The 20,868-nt window shown below is 39.1% G+C and overlaps 2 protein-coding genes across 4 annotated transcripts; both read left to right on the top strand.

Moving 5' to 3' along the window:
• Nucleotides 1–2,025: 2,025 nt before the first annotated feature.
• naa10 (N-alpha-acetyltransferase 10, NatA catalytic subuni) lies at nt 2,026–7,687 on the top strand. Its single transcript, XM_023282233.3, has 8 exons — nt 2,026–2,202; nt 2,352–2,450; nt 2,546–2,604; nt 3,570–3,615; nt 5,027–5,142; nt 6,114–6,158; nt 7,069–7,153; nt 7,288–7,687. The coding sequence occupies exons 1-8, from the start codon at nt 2,182–2,184 to the stop codon at nt 7,468–7,470; spliced, it is 654 nt and encodes a 217-aa protein (XP_023138001.1). The 5' UTR covers nt 2,026–2,181; the 3' UTR covers nt 7,471–7,687.
• A 1,497-nt stretch (nt 7,688–9,184) lies between these two features.
• Nucleotides 9,185–20,440, top strand: LOC111576516 (SLIT-ROBO Rho GTPase-activating protein 3-like). 3 transcript variants are annotated; one of them, XM_023282230.3, is made up of 22 exons: nt 9,185–9,416; nt 10,978–11,067; nt 11,228–11,399; nt 11,522–11,684; nt 11,921–11,983; nt 12,067–12,195; nt 12,280–12,408; nt 12,614–12,835; nt 12,942–13,043; nt 14,110–14,289; nt 14,412–14,496; nt 14,668–14,695; nt 14,794–14,893; nt 15,020–15,080; nt 15,361–15,438; nt 15,557–15,685; nt 15,764–15,869; nt 17,575–17,802; nt 17,891–17,946; nt 18,039–18,240; nt 19,018–19,066; nt 19,698–20,440. In XM_023282230.3, exons 2-22 carry the CDS (start codon nt 11,001–11,003, stop codon nt 19,839–19,841), a joined length of 2,493 nt encoding a protein of 830 aa, XP_023137998.2. In that variant the 5' UTR covers nt 9,185–9,416; nt 10,978–11,000; the 3' UTR covers nt 19,842–20,440. The 3 variants fall into 3 exon arrangements, with proteins under 3 accessions (XP_023137998.2, XP_035809610.2, XP_054869121.1); XM_035953717.2 differs by lacking the exon at nt 9,185–9,416 and adding an exon at nt 9,514–10,732; XM_055013146.1 differs by lacking the exon at nt 9,185–9,416 and adding an exon at nt 10,776–10,864.
• The last annotated feature ends 428 nt before the right edge of the window (nt 20,441–20,868 follow it).

The raw sequence follows: 20,868 nt of genomic DNA, 5'->3' as shown, positions 1-20,868 counted from the left end.
TTCCTCCACTCCCTCCGACACCTGCTTCATTTGCATGCTGCGCTGCTGATTGGTCGACAGAAGTTTACCTGCGCTGCGGCGGCCAATTACTGTCAGCGTTGGAGGTAACCAGTGTGGACCTCGGAGCAATTAAATATTCAGTATAACTTAGAGTGAGAAGTTTTCTCTTGAAACAGCAAGGTCAATATATAATTGAGGGACTTTTGAAGTCCATGGGATATATCTTGCATACATTTTTATTAGAAGTAAAACAATTAATGTTTTTTATGTTCATTATGATCGTTTCTTTACAAATTCCATAATTATTTACTATGGAAACAGTCATTTATTAATAAAAATGACTGGGTACCACCAAAATATCAACTATATAACCGTCCCAATTTAATAACAACCACCTTCTAATTAGCTAAACAATAATAAAATAAGCTTATTCAAAATTTGTTTTCATTGTGTTCTTTTTATTAAGTTGAGATAATCATCATTTTTTGGCAATATATCAAATTTTATATGTAAAATAACAAATTGTATCTGTGTCCCAGAAATCACTTTCAATTAAGTGCCCATTACAAAAACACCTCTCAAGGAAGTGTGTTAATTCCAGATCACATGACCTGCTCCACGTGATGTCATTTCCTCCTGAAGAAAAGACTGGCCAGACTCCAAGGCTTTCTGAGTTCTTTAATATAAAGTAGTGTGTGAGTCAAGTGTGGATTTATGGCATGTCAACAGGTTTACTACAATATCTTCATAAATAACTTTCAATATCAATTTTACTCAATTGTATAAATAAAATTTAGAAGAATCTTTGTGTAAAAATGCCATGTGGTGTTTGGTTATAGGCGGCCATGTTGATTTTATACCTGAAAACAGCAAAAATGTCAACTATGTTACAAAAAGTCCCGCAATTATATACTGACTCTGCAGATCCCCAATAAACTCTGGTGATAATGAAGGAACCTTTCTTTACCAGCTTAATTAAGAGAAGAAGTTGCTGGAGGATTATTCTAATAACTTTAAATGGCCCCTGCATATTTTTATTTATTTTTTTATTTTATTTCTGTAGTATTGTCTGATGCTTTACACTTCAATTTACACTTTGCCCTATTTAATTGATCTTTAAAATTTTGTGTTATTGTAATTGTGAATAGTCCAGTATTTTAATATGTATATAATATAATAATTTTGGTTGCATTCATGATAAACAAACAACAATGCCAACAGGATAATAATGTTTTATTTTAGTGCAGCATAAAGGTATTTTATTTAGATAATACACAGAATCTAAGGCTTTTGTTCTGACTGGGCGCCCAGGGTTTTGGAAACAAAGGGCTCAGTGTTGCTGCAGCGACACAGATTGTCCTTTTTAAACACAGTAGATGAAAGTCGATTTTTGAAGCAAATAGGTCAGGATCAACTTAACAATTTAAAAACAAAAATCCTAAAGATGAACAATATTGATGATATTGGGCTATTATTGCTAATTTAGGAGACTGGTTTTGTGTATTTGGACAAAACTGTGTGCAAATTACTCAACACCAATGTCATTTGCTCCATTTTATTTAGTAACATGTTCAATAATGGCTAATGTGTGTTTTTTTTTTTAAATTATATTTAGGTGTATGAAATATGCCACAGCATTAACAACAAAACAATAATAATAATAATGAACAATTTTAAACTATGACTCTTTTGGGGATTTTGCATTTAGTTGTATAATGAAAAGTTATAGTCTGTTATGATTTAATTATCCTCAAAACATACCTCTTGTGAACATGTAATATTAATTAATTTACTATTTTTATATAATGTATTATTATATTGCGTACATCTCTTGTTCATTTTACATTTTTGCTTTGTCATCTTTTCATATGTAGACATTAAGATATTGCAGATTCTTTTACAGGCGGAAAACAAAAGAATAAACTTATTTCAAAGTAAAACTGATTCATAAATTTTGTACCTCAGCGCTTAGAGCTTTTATTGTGAAATCCCAGCACGCCATGACGGAAATGTGCGCCGCTATTGTGGCACGCTCCTTCCTCTCTTCCTGCTAGCTAGTCGGCACAGCTAGCTAGCTAACAAGATCTTTAAACTGCGTGGTGGAACTATTATGAACTGTTTAATTCGTGTGCTATAATTAGTTTCTTTTCCTATAGTCTTGTTAAGAAACCAGACGACAGAATGAACATCAGAAACGCTCGGGTGAGTGAACTGGAAGCCCGTCGGCAACCACGCTGGTTCTGCTGGTAGCTAAGCTAACCACACTGACTGCAGGCTGCACTTTAACACACCAAATATCACCTCTCGGCGGTTTAGCAGCGTGTCGTGAACCTTTGTTTTCTTTCTTTCAGCCGGAGGACCTCATGAACATGCAGCACTGTAACCTGCTGTGTCTTCCAGAGAACTACCAGATGAAATACTACTTCTATCACGGCTTGTCCTGGCCTCAGGTGAGCCGCAGTGTTACCCCCCATTTCTGCTAAAGGCACTGCCCCTCTCATGTACAGTTCAGATTTTAACTCTGTCTCCTTTTTTATGGTTTCAGCTGTCATACATTGCAGAGGATGAAAATGGAAAAATTGTGGGATATGTGCTGGCAAAGATGTGAGTATTTGACCGTGTTTGAATAGAATACAATACAATGCAATACAATACAATGTGCTTTATTGTCATTATACAGTTGTACAACGAGATTGGAGAGCTTCTCCTTTTCAGTCCAAACAAGAAGGTGCAAGACAAAAGTCTTAAAACTCTTAAAGGTAGTGCAAACAGTCTCTATTAACCCTCCTGTTGTCCTCATTTACAGGCGCCAAAAAATATTGTTTCCTTGTCTGAAAAAAATTTAGCAAAAGATTCCCCAAATTTCTGAAAAGTTGCAAAAACCTTCTGGAAGAAAACTCCAATAATTCCTTAAAAATTTCCCTTAAAAGTTTTATTTTTTAAAAAATCCCCCAAATTTGGCAAGAAAATTCCTGTAAATATTTTCAAAAAATGAGTAAAAATCCTCCAAAAAAATCCTAAAAATATCTAAAGTGATTCCATATATATCAGTAAAACTTCAAGTATTTTCTTTAAGAACATTCACATAGAAATCTTCTTTTTTTGTTTATGTTCTTAAGAAACATTTTTAACATTTCTTTTTTTCCACCAAAAAATGTTCAAAGATTTCCAAAAAATGTTGAAAATGTGGACATCAGAAGTTTCACTGTGAATATATATATATATATATATATATATATATATATATATATATATATATATATATATATATATATATATAAAATAAAAAAAATTTCCCCACATTTTCAAACTTTAAAATGGGTCAAGGTTAAACAAATATACAATTTAATAACAGAGTGAATGTTGCGGTAGTATAGAGCGGCAGCAGCAGAGACAGTGATGTATATTGCACATTTTACATTATATTGTTGGCTGGGTTGTTACATGTGAGAGTTCAGGGTGGTGGTGGCTCTCGGAAAGAAGCTGTTTTTTAGTCTGTTTGTCCTGGCATCATTTTAACAAAAGCTACACTTAATGTGCCAAAAATAACGACTGCAAACTATGTTTAGGGAGGAGGACCCAGATGATGTCCCACATGGACACATCACATCCCTGGTAAGTCTAACTCATATCTTTATGATTATTTTTTTATTTTACCAGGTAAGATCTGTTGAGAACAATTTCTCATTTACAGTGATGACCTGGCAAGAGGCCCCAGCAGGAAGAAAGATAGCACATAAACAATACATGTACAGAAAAGTGTTTAAACAGAGATGAAAAACAGCCTAAAGTAATGCTAGCAATTGAGTGAAAACAGTCAGTATGTGCAGCGATCAGCTAGGGTCTGCTGCAGCTTCTGCTTAGACATGTAAAATGATGGAAGAGATGACAGGTTGAGAGATTTTAGAGGGAATTCCAATCGATTTCTGCAGCTAAGCCAAAGGAATTCCGGCCAAACAGTGAGAACCTTGGGGATAGAGAGTGTTATGAAATCAATGAATGAATGGTTTATTTTGGTTACAAACTACAGTACAAAAATTTTATTGTGTGCATTCAGCTGACAAAGAATTATTGTACATGCTTGCAGTAAAAAAAAATTTTCTCACAAAAAAAGAAAAATTTCACAAGCTCTGCAACCAAAAAAGGAATAGGCTGAGGCCAGGCCTTATTTTTGCCTGTCATGTACAATCTATAAAATAACCCAGAATATCAGTAATGTAAGGAATAAAAGACAAAAGAAAAAGATTTACTCTAAATTCTTCTTTTTAATCATTTCACGTCAGTCATTTTACATTGTATTTGTTAATTATTTTTACGTTTTGATGGTTTTTTTGAAACTCAACAGAGGTCTACACAGTTTCAAGTACACTCCATAATCTTAACTCTCAAATATGAAGCACATCTGTATTTAACATTAGTTCTCACTAATGGTGGTAGCTGTTATGGAGGGTGTAGGAAATTGGAGAGGTACTGAGGTGTCGTCCCTGATCGGGTTTTGTAGATGAGTAAAATCCAGTGTTGGAATCGCATGGTGTAAAGAGACGACCAACCCACCAGTTTGTAAAAATCACAATGGTGGATGGAGAAAGGTGCACCGATAGCAAGACAGATGACTGAGTGATAGAGGACATATAGCCTGTGAAAGGGCCATTTTGTAGATGACCGTAGTCAAACATGAAGAGGATTGTCATCTTCACAAGAGTGTCTTTGGCAGAGTATGTAAAGGAGGAGGCCTTATTATGGTAAAGGAGCCCCAGTCTAGAAGTCTTGATTTTAGCCAGCAGAATATTGATGTGAGGAATGAAGGAGTGAAAAGTCCAGCCAGAGACCAAGATACTTGTATGAGTTGACGAACTGAACACCTGAGCCATCTGCACAGGGGATCTTTGGGGGGCTGGAGACACTGTTAGTCTGGTTGAACAGCATACAAGATATATATCTCCGCATTCAATATGATTTGTATCACGCATTATATGCTACTGAGGTTTTATTCTGGGGATTTCGTAACCCTCTCTGTGTCTTTCAGGCAGTGAAACGATCCCACAGACGTCTTGGTCTGGCTCAAAAGCTGATGGATCAGGCCAGCCGAGCCATGATAGAGAACTTCAATGCTAAATACGTCTCACTTCACGTGCGTAAAAGGTACTGTTGGCACGTTGTAAGCTTGGTTTTGCTTTATTGTGGATAAACAATCAGAATCAGCTTTAATGGCAAAGTACTTGCACAACATACAAGGAATTTGGTTTAGACTGTTTGTGCCATTCTAGGAATAAGGAAAAGAGAATAATAAAATATCTATATAAAGAAAATATATAGAGATATTTACACATCTAGAAAAGAATATACCGTGATTTCTGGACAATTGAGCGCACCTGAATATAAGCCACACCCACTAAATTTAAAAAGAAAAAAAGTTTTGTACATATATAAGCCGCACCTGACTATAAGTCGCAGGTGTCCATGTTGTAACATGAGATATTTACATAAAGAATTTTTTTAAAACTCTTAATTAAATAAATGCTTTTTTTTGGAACAGTGCCTGTAATACGGCAGTGAAACAGCAGTGAAACGCATTGAGTCAGTCCACGCTGCCGACTTCAACATCGATTCATTGATGCCAAGCTTATGTGCAGCAGCTCTGTTTACTTCTTCGACAGGCAGATCGATTGCCTTTAACTTAAAAACTGCATCATATGCATTTCTTCGTGTGTTTTCCATGATGGTGTGTGCATGAAGCGCAAAATGACTGATATGAAGAGTTTAGTATGAGTGTGTTTGATTTTAATTCGAACAGTTTCATTGTTCCACTGTGACCTGTTCGGTAATTTCATTCTGATGTGACGAGGCTAGACGTATTGACAGCATGAAGCTCGCCTGTAAAAATCTGTACTTTAGCCGCATCGTTGTATAAGCCGCAGGGTTCAAAGCGTGTGAAAAAAGTAGCGGCTTATAGTCTGGAAAGTACGGTATATGCACGGTAGTGCAAATCAACAATTGCTAAAGTGAGAAGAGAGTGGCATCACACCTTGTTTACAAAATGTGTTCATGCTCTGACTAATATGTGTTGGTGCTCCTGTTTTCAAAGATTAACCCATGTTTTCTCCCCAATCCAGCAACCGAGCAGCCCTGCACCTGTACTCAAACACACTCAAATTCCAGTAAGTCTGTTTCTTTTTTGTGAATGTAAAGCACATACTTATTGTCTAGTGTTGGTCCATAGCTCACACTTACAGAAATCCTGGAGTCACGAGTAGAGCTGGAGTAAACTAAATCATGAGTTTATATATCAGACGTTATTAGATAATGCCAGATGTAATGAATATCAGTATTTGGTACATGTCAACTAGTAAGTAACCAAAAACAAAACTGCAGCAAAATGTGCCTTACAATAAATGAATGTGCATTGAGCTCATAAAAATATATCTCAAGATTTTTTTTTCAGTTCGCATTGATAAAAGCAAGGGGGGTTTCTTCAGGCTTCCTCAGCCTAATTTTTTTCTGACTGTGCTCTTTCAGATGCCTGCACCTCCAGCTCTGCAGTGCATGCTTTGTGGGAAGGTGTTTTTGCTCAATGTGCATCATTAAGATTATTTAAAAAACTGTGTTGCTATTACCATATAAAGAGTGAGCTGACAACCTGTCTCCCAAAAAAAATGTTTTTAAAGGACCAATTTCTAAATTGTTTGTGGTAATGTATTAAAATAAAAGAATACCAGCTAATATATAAATGGGATTAATGACTTTTTAAACTATTAAATAGTGAAATTGTTAAAAAATCTGGTAATTGTAGGGCACTAGTCATAAGTCCAAGTCCCTATCAAACCCCATTTTAAAGATTCTTGTACAAATGCTAGAATTTTAATTGTGATAGGGAGCTGCTTAATCTTTTCTTCATATATTTATTTGACCTAAAAGTAGTCAAATGTTAATATATTTAGTCTAAAACTAATACTACTACTACTAATCTTCAAGGTTTCTAAACCCCCCTCAGGAAATCGAGACAGGATATGAACTCAATGATATTTATAGTGACTTTAATTCATGTGGTTTCTTGTTGTTCCTTCACAGGATTAGTGAAGTAGAGCCAAAATACTATGCAGATGGGGAGGATGCCTACGCCATGAAGAGAGACCTGGCCCACATGGCTGATGAGGTGGCTTTATTTCCTACCTGCAGCTTCTTTAGCATGATTTTAACCAGCTCTGTGTTCCCTCAGCAGTTGTGTGAAACCGCAGACTTCTGGTGAGCAGTTTCTAATTATGATTCCTGTTTTTTTTTTTTCTGCAGTTGAGGAAACCTGGAGTGCGAGTGTCTGGTCAAGAGGCTCCGTCTGGCCAGAGCCCATCAGGGTCCGGTGACCAGGAGAGAGAAAACGAGAGAGACAGCGGAGGAGAGAGCAAAGAGCTGAGTGAAGTCAGTGAGGCGACAGAAAGCACAGACGTTAAAGATTCTTCTTCTGATTCACAATGACGCTGCAGGCCGAGACATTTTTAAGAAATCATCCCTCACTTCCTCTTTTTATCTCTGTTTGCCTCTAACTCTGGCTTTACAGACTATCTGTGCATCAAAGCTGTTTCAACATTTCCATCACTGGATTTTTCTAAATTCTTTTTTTTTTTCTGCAGTGATGAACAGAGAGACTTGGACATGAATCAGTATGTTGACTAAAGTAAATTACTAAAGAGAATTACTGGTCTCGATGTTTTTATTGGATTGCTGTTATCTTTACCAAAGCTCTGTGAGATATGGAGAATTGAAGACATTCTCAATTTGGTCTCTAAAGTATTTATCAGGAAATAAATCTTTGAAATAATATTTATTATTTTGGTTATTTTAATAAGTGGTCATAAAAACAGTGTTTTTTTGTATATTTCTGATAACAACCCATTAGACAGTCTGACAACAGATGATTGTGGAAACATGTTGAGGCTACAGTATGTTGTAATACGATCAATGAAATGATGCGGGTTATATAAGTGACACAATAAGCTCATTTAGGATTTGCAAGATAACACTGTCTGTGCAGCTAACGATAAGGTTATTGTTTAATTACAGTTCTTGCATCTGTTGCAGTTACACGCAGTCAGGTGAGGTATAAACTGCTAAATTCTCCGCCTGGAAATGTGAAAATGTACCGACATCACATGCAAGATTTGGCGACTCCTAGTGGTGGCATCGGTAAAGACGGTCGGGGAGTATTTCACAGAATATCCACAGCAAACCCCACCCTGGGAGACAGATAAATTGTCTGAAGGTAACAGGATAAATACAGTTTTGCCAGAAATGCCGTATTTCTCAGTAGATGAAAGCTCCAGTCTTCATAACATGTAGATATAAAAGATATGAGATAAATGGAATGCATGCTAGGCAGCCAAAAGTCAAAATGAGGAAACTGTTTTCTGCAAAGAATGTCTGACCTCCATCCTCATTTACAGCCAAACATTCCTGTTGCAAAGTTCAAAAGTTGTCCCCGCTTTAAATTAGAAAGACAAACGAATAATACATTAGCTGTCAGTATAGACTAACTTCACTCAAACTGGTTCTTCTGTCATGCTGACCAAACAAATGTGAGTGTAGTGGATTTTTAGAGTGATTTCACAACACCGTCCTACTGTCCGTTAGAGGAAGGAAAGAGCACAGTGAGTGAGAAGTACGCGGCAGATAAGAGAAAAATTGTGCACACTGACCTTTCAGAAAGTTTGGCTGTTTGTTGCAGATCACCCAGTTTCACACCTTTGTGCCATTTAACGCTTTCCAGCAAAGTGTGAAAGAAGACAGGAGCGCTGTGAACACGCATGACAAATCTTCCATGGGGTATGATTTTGAAAAAGCAATGGTTGTGTTGGGTTTTTTTGCCACCAATCAACAAATAATGGCCTATATCTGTAAATAGTTTACTTGACGAACATATTTCTGTATCTTCTGCATAACTTACATTGGTGGCTCTCATTCATGCCAAGAACAACACAAACCAACTTTTTTCCCCCTACTGAACTTTATACCAGCTGATTTCACTTGCTAACTTGCAAATAACCTGTGAGCCGGGGACCAATCAGTGACAGCAGCTGGTGTTTGATTGGACTGAAAATCTGCTCGGAGCTCAAGAGGCAGCATGACAGAAAAAACAGAGGAAGAACTTGACTCGATGAAGGTTTTCACTCGTCTCACTTGCACAATCACACACTGATGCCTCGGAGCGAATGTGTGAGTGAGATCAGGGGTGAGAAAGAGCAAACGGCAGAACAGTGAGTGTATGAGAGAGAGAGAGAGAGAGAGAGATGAGATCCACCCCACCCACATCCATCCGAGTCCAATGTGAGGGGGAGGTGAAACAGTTAAGAGCTCACTGCTATTAACTGGTGTTATTTAGTTGCCTCAGTCTGGAGAAGAGGCTAGTGGAGACTGCTCCTCATCAGGTATGACTCCTTTTTTATTTATGTGTGTATAAAACTTTTATAGATTTTCATTTACTGGCCTGTCAAGCCAACACAGAGCAGACAGTTGGGGGTCTATTAAACACATTTCTGTACTATAAAGTGCATGTTCTGCTGTTAAGAATCGCTCAGCTGGATTATTTCAGTTATGTTGTTATTGGCTTCAGATAAAAGCCCTCAGGACATTTGATGTTCCATAACTCAAGCAGCATCGATGTGTTGGTGCTTGTAAGAACCCCGAGTGAGACAAACAACATTACTATAATATCAGCTGAGAGGCTACAGCTGCAGTAAGGTTAAGACCAGCTTTAATAAAATATTGCAGCAGATTGTGACGACAGGAGGTGGTGATTCAGTGCTGATCACACAGAGAAAGAATGAAAGGGGCTAATGGAAAAGGGTGACATAGGCTGGAAAAATGGAAATGACACACTCGCTTTTCTACACAGAGTTTTGGGTTTGCTAAATAAATGCAGCAGAGTCGTATTAGCAGGTCAGTTGTTAAATGTTTCAAAGAGTGCACATTTCAGCTAGAAGAAGAATGCTGATGAGTGATGTTTGGCCTCTGAAAAAAGGGAAGTTAAAAGGGAAAGAGAGAGAATGTGAGATGATTGTGTACAAAGGGTTATGATCCAGCAAGAAAACACCCCGCTCTTCCCCTTTCTGATGTGTGTTAAATTTCTTCCTAATTAAAATCTCGCAGACGACAGTTGCTAAGCTTCTGTTTTGTCTAAGGCTGTGAAATTATCATGTGTTTGAATAACTGTCACACTCAAGCCACTCTCTTTTATCTTATGTCTTCTATGTTCTGCTGAGAACAGGCTAAGACATTATACAGGGGAGCTAGTCTCAGTCATACAAGAAGTTGCAAAGCACAAGAAACTGAAACCAAAATTCTGAGACAAATGCTTCCAGTCAGGCCTGTTAATTTTCATGTAGTTTGAAGCTAAATCTTAGTCAGCCTAAACCAGAATACACTTTCCCTGTTAAGATCAATAGTCATCTCATGTATACCATAGAAATCAAATGCAGAATAAACTTTGAGTGCATCAGTAAACTTAAGTGTCACTGGTAAAAACCACCTGTAGTCTTCAGCACAAACATCCCTATGGAGTTGTATGCCTTGTGGTTCACCCTATTTTTAGGGCAGCTGAGATGTTGCTATTGCTATTTTTGCACCTCTTGCAATTCTGCAGTGTGACCGGTGCAGCAGGCAACACATGCCAACTGGTTTTCTAGTTGTCTGTCGTTAAGGAGAGCGCTGCAGAGGGGTGACCGCTTTGAAGAGATGTGTTACAGTAAGATGAACGTGCTCTTTTCACTCTTTCTGTGTCAGGAGGAAGTTGGTATGGTCTGTGGAGGGCAGAGTGTGAGTTTGTGGAAGGGCATGCTAGGGGTGCAGCAGTGGGTCGCAGGCCTTGACTAGAATAGTATGTATGCAGACAAACCATACTATACTTCTGCAATGGAGACAGAAGGAACAGAACAGAGTTGGTATTTAATACTAGATTGCGATAATGAAGTCTTCTCTTCCTTTATGTAGAATTTCACCCAGTTGGAGCAACAATGACTTCCCACGTAAAACTCCGGAAGGAGAGGGTCAGCGTTGTGGACTACGACACACAAATCAAAGGTAAACAAACTTTTATCTGTGTCATTCTAACTGCCTCTCTTTACTATTTTCAACTTGTGTTCTTCTGTGGAAGAAGAACTTGTAAAGTCTGTTTCTCACATAGCAGCAAGACTTTCAGAATGAGTTATGTTCTCCCATATGTGCTTCTTTCTGTTTGCAGAGGTGCGTTGCCAGCTTGTAGACCAGCTAAAGGTTTTGGACTTGCAGCTTGAACAGAAAAGCCAGCAGCTGCAAGATCTGACCGACTACCTGCGGCGACGGGGTGAGATTGAAAGCGAGTACGCTCGCTCACTAGAAAAACTTGCAGAACGGTTCACCTCGAGGATTAAGAGGTAATGACAATCCTGCACAAAATGTACTAAATTTACTATCAGTTCATTTGAAGATGCTGTCTGTACTGAAAGCTTTTTGCCCACACGTCCTTTTCTTTTCCTGTATTGGTAAATGTGCTCAGGAAGGAGTCCAGCAGTCACTCAGTGGCCCAGGTCTGGTTGGCTCTGCTGTCCCAGACCCGCCAGGAGAGCAGAGACCACAACGGACTGAGTGAAAGTTGCAGCAACTTCCTCATCCAGCCCCTCACCTACTGTCTGGAGTACACACAGCGCCTTGCCAAAAAGGTACCATCAATCCTTTGATGCTCAACATGGGTCAAAAGTGACCCAAATTTAAAGGAAAATGGGTATCTCTTGACTCACGTTGTGCATCAGAGGGTTAAAAGTACAAACCTACCTGCCATAAACATCAAGCTTCCTCTGTATCCCCTATTAATCTCTTGACATTGAATGTACTCTGCGGATCATTGTGTACAGTCTGTACTGTGTCACCTCAACATGTGATATTTGGTCTCTTTCAGAGTAAAGACATCTGTACCCAGCTACAAGATGGACTGCTCAAGGTTACCACAGAGCTGCAAACTGTAAGTGAGAAACCAACCACCCGAGACATTTTCCGTTTCCTAGACATGCAGAATGAAGCATTGCTGTGTGTGTCTGTGAGCAGGCTTGGAGAACATACTACCAGTACCACTCAGACTATGTGGCTGCAGAGGGGAAGCTGAGGGAGGCAGAGAAACAGGAGGAAAAGCATAAGCAGAGCGCTGCTAAGAAACTGGAGAGGTTGATAGAAAAGGTAAATAAATATCCTTCTGTGTGACGTTATATGCATGCATCCTGAATATTTGACTCTTGCTGACAGTTTTTTTATGTGTTGTAGAGACAAGGAAAGGTTCAAGAGATACATCTGAAGTGCAGTAAGGCCCGAAACGACTACCTCCTAAACCTGGCTGCCGCTAATTCCTCCATGAATAAATACTACCTCCAAGACATCTCTACTCTCATAGATGTGAGTGCATTGGTTCACAAACGTGTCTCTGCTGCCTCTTCCTTTCAAAATAAAGTTCATTCAGATCACAATACCATTTTCTGTGTCTGTTTTGGACTTCTCAGCAAGGTTTTAAACTGCTGTAAAATAGTATGATATTAGACCTACAGTGCCTGAGTCAATACCTAAAACCTCAAGTTTAATAGAAGGCCATTTCCTCCTCCAGTGTGCAGATGTAGGTTACCACCTGTCTTTGGACCGGGTGATGCAAGCATACCTGTCCAGACGCTGGCGGGCCCAGCAGAACCTGAGCACTGGTCTGCAGCAGCTCCAGGGGGCCGTGTCTGGACTGGACCAGAGCCAGGACAGGGACACCCTCCTGCAGGACCACTACAACACCTTCTCTATGCCCCTTCGCTTCCCCTATCAGCCCCACGACGGGGACCAGGTATGTGTTTTGGGGTGAATGAATGAATATCAGTGTATTTTTGGGGTTTTTTGAGCTGATTATTCTGCCGTGTTGCACCAGCTGTAGACTTCCTCGTGTCTCGCAGGTTTCTGAAGTCAGTGCAGCGTGTGAGATGAGATGCGAGCTCGAGACCAGATTCAAACAGATACAAACCAGACTGAAAGCCGTCACCCAGGAAACAGAGGAGGTAAAGTACATCTTACAATCCTTACAGCTTCATTTGCATGTTTTTTGAGCTGCCACAATGCAGCAAATAGTCTGTCAAATAATGTTTTTGCTTCCTGAATCTAATTTTATGGAAGGAGATGGAAAGTATAATGAGTAAGTAAGATGGGAAGCAAAAGTCGTGTATTTAGAAATGAAGAAGCAAAAGTTGTCCAGATATAGGACAGTGACTTCTCACTTTTTTTTAAATTATTCACGTGCTTGGCCCTTAATAGAATTATATCCCTACCCCAGCTGATGTAACGCTCACAGGCACTTGAAAGCAACAGACTGTTATTTTTTTTTTTAATAGGTCATTGCATGTGCAGGTATTTTTCACAACATGAACAAAATGCCTGTTTGTAGTTTTGCACACAAATGTCAGCCAAAGTTTACACACACTTGTTTGTCTTGAGTTTCCGATGAGTCCTACAAGTCAGATTTTTTCATGATTAAATGATTGAAACATGCACATCTTTGGCACAAACAAATCACGCATTTTGGTTCTTTCATAGATTTATTATAGGTCTTCTGGACAAATGGCAAAATCTGCACATCAAGAACCTTTTGACTGTGTTAAAGAAACAAATCCGTGTCATCAAGTCAACAAATTTAGTTGAATTGCATCATTTCTGACAAAAGGAGAGGTCAAGATACAACCAGAAGCTTGTGGATGGCAAACAAAAGTACTGAATTCAGGTTAAAATGGCCAAAGGACATTAAACCACATAATAGAATTGCTGTATGTATTTCTTTAACCATGCAGTCATATGGCCAAAAGATCTGTAATAATTCAATGAAACAACCAAAATGCATAATTGTTTTTGTGACAAGGATGTATGTGATTCAGTCATTCAAACCTAAGGAGTTAAGAGATGTAGGAGTCACTGGAAACTCAAGACTGTCAGCATTTAGTTTGTAAACTTTTGTTCGCAACTGTAAACCAGAATAGACATTGGAGTCAATGTTCTGACCTGAGTGCTAAAGTAAAGCCTTCCACCTCAGCTGTAGGTCACTACTTAGTTGTTTACTCTGCCACTGCCATGCAGGCCGGTAAGAGCAAGTCATCGGTCCAGTCTAGCCTGCTGGAGGTGATCAGTGATGATGATCTGGAGCTCAGCAGCGGTTCTGGTTCGTCCCACGACGGCAGCACTGAGAATCTGAACATGAAGCCCAGTGTGGCACGACGCAGAGCCAGCCTGCAGGAAATAGAAAACCTCTACTTCACCGTGAGTCTGTTTTTTATGCAATACACCAGCATAGTTCACTTTTAAAGACAGTTTTGTGATGGGAGGCTGATGCTGATTAAACCTTGTTTTTTGACAGAGCGCATGTCTGATTTGTTTGACAGAAAGTTAAAGAGTACCTCGTTGGCAGCTCCCTGGTGTCTAAACTTCAAGCTAAACATGACCTGCTTAAAGTAGCTGTGGAAAAAGGTAAGACTCCTGCATTTGTCACATAACACTACCACAACAAGGCAAACTGCCGACCCAAAATGTCACTTGGTAATAAATGGTGTGGATTATTTTCTACTGAAATCATGTTTTGCCACCACATAAACCAGGAAGTGTTGACTTGCGCTTCTTCAATCCTTTTTTTCTTTCTAGCTGAAGCATCAAACGGACATCAGCCCAAGTATGCATATGAAATCAGTTCCTAGTTGCAGATATTATACACTTTGTGATTGAAATGGAGATTATTGTGTCTTCATGTTGTGGCATGTTGTTCTGCAGACCGACTGGAAAGTCTGTGCGTGTCAGAAGGAATCACTCAAGTGCCAATCTGTTGCACAACCACAAACTTTTCAACGGAGACATGCTGTCCTTCATACAGGTAGCTATCATCATAAGCACAGTTTCTTCTTTCTCTTTAGTTCTATTTTCAGTATAATTATTCTTTTCCTCTATCAGTCTGCATTGATAACTCAGATTTGCTGTCTGTAAATTCGTTTTCCTTCAGGCATCAGGACAACAGATTCCAGTTGTTGTGGAAAGCTGCATTCGCTTTATCAACCTCAATGGTGAGTATTCAAGAGTGAAGGAACAGTGAAGCAGCAGATGCACAAAAATACATCACAGACATACTTTTAATTTAACTTTAAAAGCCACCGCGACAGACCGACATAGCTAGGCAATACTGACACAAACACAAATCACCAGTATTTGTCAAGATTTTTCTTAAAGTACATTTTTAAAAAGGCCATAGTGGCATTAAATGTTAGTGACTTTAAATGTATATTTTAGAATTGGAATTAACAGTTCTCAGCACTGAGTGATTGTAATATTATGTGTGCCCATCAGGTCTCCATCATGAGGGGATTTTTAGAGTGCCGGGGTCTCAGATGGAAGTCAATAACCTGAGGGATGCATTTGAGCGAGGTAGGCCTGTGTGTTTTGTGTGTGGGTGTGTGCTGAGATAAGCCGTGGTTATAGAGTAGCTCTGCTCACTATGCAGCATTAATAATGTGGGGCAGTGTCCCGTGGGCTTCCTCTGCAGGAGAGGACCCCCTGGCCGAGCGCTGGTACGACCTGGACTCTGTGGCCGGAGTGTTGAAGCTCTACTTCAGAGGGCTGGAGAATCCACTCTTCCCCATGGACAGCACCAGTCAGCTCCTGGAGCACGCTCGTGAGTGTTTGCAAGTGATATGATGACTGCGGCTGAGGATGTGCAGCAGCTTATCTTTCCTTCCTCGCCTTTTCTCAGAAATAAAGAATGAATCAGAGAGAGCGGCTCAACTCAAATCAGTCATCTCTTCCTACCCTGACCCTGTTATCATCGTCATGAGATACCTCTTTGCATTCCTTCATCAGTGAGTATTTAAGCTTGTTGCACTTGTTACTGATCAGCGCTTGAATGTGCAAAAACTATCACATCATACAACCAGGAAATCAAACTGTTTCTCTCTAGAATAAGAAAGAGCCAATTTTGCAAACTTTCTGAAGTCATGTTAGACCTTACAGAAGTATAATGTATTTTTTTTTACTAGCTAAATGTGCAAAACCGGGGCAGCATTAGCACGAGGGTTTGAACCTTCTGATTAGCTGTGGCCTTTCTGTGTGGAATTTGCATGTTCTTCCACTGCCTGCATATTTCCTGGTGTTCTGGCTCCTTCAAAAGCATGCACTGTAGGTCAATTAGTGAATCTACATTAGCTGTAGGTATGAAAATGGAATGAATGGTTGCCTGTCTTTTTATGTTAGCCCTGCGATGTAGCCCAGCCCTCTGTGAACCGTCACAGAATAACACAAGTATAGCTGATGGATGGATGGAAATGTGTACGACCAGCTCATGTCCAGAGGGGCTTGATGATGCACTTGAGAGAGACACAGAAAGATAACATGTTTTGACATCTATACACAAGAGAATATGGCAAGACTGGATTTTTTTTTTTCACTTAATGTGAAAAACGCAACAACAAAAAAAGGAAGAAAAAAGCAGATCTAATAATAGTCTGATAGAGAAAATAGATTGTGGCAGAGATAAAATAGACAAGTGGCATACACAGAACAGTGTTTGCATAGCAACAAGGAAACAACTAAAGACAAAAAGACAGCAACTAAATATAGTTTAAATGTCAGAATATTTAAGGGTAAATTGTTAATGTTGGAGATGGATTGAGGTCAGATATTGAATATTCTCCTGAGAACCGAGGAATAAAGCATCTTTCAAACGGTAACTTTTTTTTTATTTCCTGCCTTTTTGGCGCTAAAACAACACCTCACAATTTACAATTTAATGAAAACATTTTTATTTTAGAATTTACATCATGTCCACCTTAATAGATAACCGAACGATTTTACCGTTAAAAAAAAAAAAAAAAAACAGCGACACTTTGAAATCAAAATAGACTGACAAGAAAACATGGTGATCCATTTTTCTAATCAAATTTTAAGAAACTAAATTAAATAACAATAGTGTAAACTTCAAGAGGTTGAATGAAACATAGTAATAAACAACTATTTATTTATTGCATGAATTACTTTACATAGAAAATATATTAAATCGTTCTCATGTCCATTACAGTTGACATTCATAAAGGGGCTATTATTTTTTCCTAACCAAAGTTTAACTGAATTCTGACCCCGATTTCTAATTCCTGACGTATTCATAGACAAGAAAATATATGATTATGATTTGTAAAACAACAATATTTGACTTAACTTTTCTCTTTTCCTGGCAGGTAAGTTTTGCTGCAGTGTCCATTTTGTCTCAGTATGAGAACACAGTTCCCATTTTCCCACCCAATCATGAGATATCATTGGAAAGGTCTCTATTGAACACATCAGCATGTAGTAGGATAGCACAAATGGGTCAAAAGATGCAGAACAAAAACAAACGTCCAGTACAGTGGACATAAATGAATGGGCTCAGTCTCAGCAGGGTATATTTTGCAAGCACAATAAGTGTAAAAGAAAAACATATCAGGGAGGATCAGCTTCTTCTCAGTTGTTTCCTTCTATATCCTTCATTGTCCCCATTTTTCCGCCTCATTTTCTCTGCTCTCCCTCCTCCAGTGTGTCTCAGTACAGTGATGAGAACATGATGCAGCCCTACAATCTGGCCGTGTGTTTTGGGCCCAGCCTGGTGAGAGGAGCTCAGGATGAGGATGTTGTCACCCTGCAGCCTCAGATCAACGCCCTGGTGAAGGGCATCATCCTCCAGCATGAGAGCATCTTCCCCGGTCAGGACGAAGTGCAAGGGCCGGTGTATGAGAAATGCATGACACTAGAACAGGATGACTGGTACGGTGAAGAACGGTTTGACCCCCAGATCGATGCATGCACATGTCATTTGTGTTTAACTGATGATATGAGTGTCTTCTCTTCACAGTGAGCCTATTAATGAGGAAGGAGATGTTGAAGCAGAGTGCACTCACACCAAAGATGGTAAGTTTTAAGTGCTTATTTCAGTTCGTCTTCTCATTAAAACCTGTCTGCCTTAGTGGAATTAAAAAATATATTGGTGTGCTTTGCAACAGATTTGGAAACAGGATCCTCAGCTGATAACCGCACAAGAAATCGTCCTCGAGCGAACAGCAGCGGCTGCATGGACCACAGCAGGCTAGCAGCTGGACCAGCAGGGGGAGGCCTCACTTCAGGTGGAAAGTTGATGCTTCAGTTTCCAGTTGGGCCACAGTGCAAGCCGCGGAGGATGCATTCCCCTGGTTATGTGTACAGAGAGTAAGTAATACTCACTGAGTAATTACGTTTGAGTGAAAAATAATTATTAGCGTCAATATATAATTGAGGGACTTTTGAAGTCCATTGGATATATCTTGCATACATTTTTATTAAAAATAAAAAAGTAGTGTGTTTTTATGTTCATTGTGATCATGTCTTTGCAAATTCCAGAATTATTTATTATGGAAACAATCACTTATTATTAAAAAATGACTGGATATCACTGAACTGTCAGCCAAATAACCGTCCAAATTTAATAACAACCACCTTCTAATTAGCTAAACAATAATAAAATGAGCTCAATTGTTTTGATTGTGTACTTTTTATTAAGTTGAGATAATCATGACAGATATTACTTTTTTGGCAATATCTCAAATTTTATATGGAAAATAACAAATTGTATCTGTGTCCGAGAAATCACTTTCAACAAAGTTCCCCATTACAAAAACACCTCTCAAGGAAGTGTGTTAATTCCAGATCACATGACCTGTTCCACATGATGTCATTTCCTCCTGAAGAAAAGACTGGCCAGACTCCAAGGCTTTCTGAGTTATTTAATATAAAGTAGTGTGTGAATCAAGTGTGGATTTATGGCATGTCAACAGGTTTACTACAATATCTTCATAATGAACTTTCAATTTCAATTTCAATTTTACTCAATTGTATATGTAATATTTAGAAGAACCTTTCTGTAAAAATGCTGTGTGGTGTTTGGTTATAGGCAGCCATGTTGATTTTACCCATTAACTGTTTTCTGTTCTCTTTTTCTGCATACAGAAACCAGCAACATTCATCTTCTGAGGATATAGCTGTTCATGTAGACAAGGTTTGTCTTGTTTTTCATTTTGTTTAAAATTCTGGTTCCATTATGTAGCAAGAAATGATTTTTCCTGAGGGCTTTATAAGAGATGAATTCATGGCTTTAATAGGAGTGTACCAAGGTTTTATTTGAATAAAAGGTCATGGGTTCAACATTGTTTAGTTAGGCTTTTACAGCTGTAAATGTTCAATCATTATTGAAGAGTTCTTACAATATGTCATCAAATCTGTAGCTGCTAATGGAATCTGGTGGAAAGTGATTGAACTATCCTTTAGAAAAATGTTTTTGATGAACAAAAGACCAAAAAAGAGAAATAAATCACCAGTCAAACTAAATCTGACAACCAACAACTCAAAATTAATTTATTAATGGCTGACAGTGACACAAGGAATTACATACAAGCCCCCCCCCCCCCCCCCCCCCCCCCAACTGGGCCTTTGGCGGGGGGTCATCTGTATCCTTTAACAACCAATGGAGGATCTGACCAAATGACTAATGATTTAATGACAAAAGCACATTGTAGCTTTTCTGACTAACATAAACAGAAGCTCTTGAGTAGAACAGTGCAGAGAACAAAGACAGTTTTGTCCTTTTCCTCTCTCTCTCTCTCATCACCATTGTTCATTCCAAACTACAGGAGGTCTGTCGCCAGATGGACTCGGTCTTCAAGGAGCTTATTTCGCGTCAAACACTGCAGGAACCCTCCTCCACCGTCTCCTCATCCTCAGCCCAGGCTCCCCAAAGGAAAGGGAGGCGGGGTGATGGACGCAGGGAGAAATGACCAGGTCTCTTCAAAGCAGCAGATCCATGGGACTGAGAGGACAGGGGATAGGAAAAGAGACAGAGCGGTGATGTTAATGAAAACTGAAGTGTGGCTCGAAGGGCTCTGACAGCAGCTTTCAGCACATCTATTTCTAGAAGTCAGATCACTGACCCATAGTCCTTGTCTGAAGTCCCTGCGTTTGGTTCAGGCTTCTCTCCACATGATGGCGCCAGACTCAAGAGCTCTTTCATTTTTGTTTTGTACAGTGGATCCCATTTGTGACTGCAGAGCTGCAGTACAATATAGAAACTGAAATACTTGAAATGCACTGATTTGTTTGTGTAAAGCTGTGTGGTTGTGCAGCTTTATTTCTGCATCGGTGTTGGTGTTACTATTCAACTGTTTCCAGTTAAAGTCAGATTTTATCAGTGATTTTTAGTGCACATACACATTTCTACAAGTTCAAATGTCTCTCAAACTGAGGTGGAGTCACAAAGTTGCTAAAGCTGTGAATGCTGTAGCTGTAAGGAATTTGTATATATTGCAATATTTCTAACTTGTTTCAAACTTTTATGATTTGTCTGTAGACTACATAACAAATAAATAATTTGTCTGTTCTCATTGCTTTTTTAAAAAAAATCACGAGTTCTGGATATGAGTGCTGAAAACAGGAAGTATAACTTGTATTTCTCCCACATTAGTCTTGATTATTTCAAGTAAAATTTTGACATTTTGGCCAGAGGCATTGGTTGTCCAGATGACTCTTTCCTCAAAAACATGTTCCAATTCCTCCTGGGGGATCCTGAAGCATTCCCAGGCCAGATGAGATAATTATTTTTCCCAGAGTTTTCAGAGTCGATTAGGGTGTTTCCTACCCGTTAGGAAAAGTAGGTGCCAAGGATGCCTGAACCAGCACAGTGTCTGCATTGTTAATGGTGTGCCAGTTTGTCAGTCTCTTGCTGCATTTAGCCACTCTAGTAAACAAAACCCAGAGACACTTGAACTACTTCACTTGGGGCAGCAACTCTCTCACAAACCTCGTGGG

The sequence above is a fragment of the Amphiprion ocellaris genome, chromosome 8 (genome assembly GCF_022539595.1).
Source record: "Amphiprion ocellaris isolate individual 3 ecotype Okinawa chromosome 8, ASM2253959v1, whole genome shotgun sequence".
In the NCBI taxonomy this organism is placed as follows: Eukaryota; Metazoa; Chordata; class Actinopteri; family Pomacentridae; genus Amphiprion; species Amphiprion ocellaris.
Note: the sequence above shows the minus strand (reverse complement) of the source record. Positions and strands in the feature narration are given on the sequence as shown.

Coding starts and splice junctions, on each gene's coding strand:
- naa10 (XM_023282233.3), top strand. CDS start 2,182: ATGAACATCAGAAACGCTCGG. Junction 2,605..3,569: donor GGATATGTGCTGGCAAAGAT/GTGAGTATTTGA, acceptor AACTATGTTTAG/GGAGGAGGACCCAGATGATG. Junction 7,154..7,287: donor TGGCCCACATGGCTGATGAG/GTGGCTTTATTT, acceptor TTTTTTCTGCAG/TTGAGGAAACCTGGAGTGCG.
- LOC111576516 (XM_035953717.2), top strand. Junction 14,696..14,793: donor TCAAACGGACATCAGCCCAA/GTATGCATATGA, acceptor GTTGTTCTGCAG/ACCGACTGGAAAGTCTGTGC. Junction 18,241..19,017: donor CCTGGTTATGTGTACAGAGA/GTAAGTAATACT, acceptor TTCTGCATACAG/AAACCAGCAACATTCATCTT.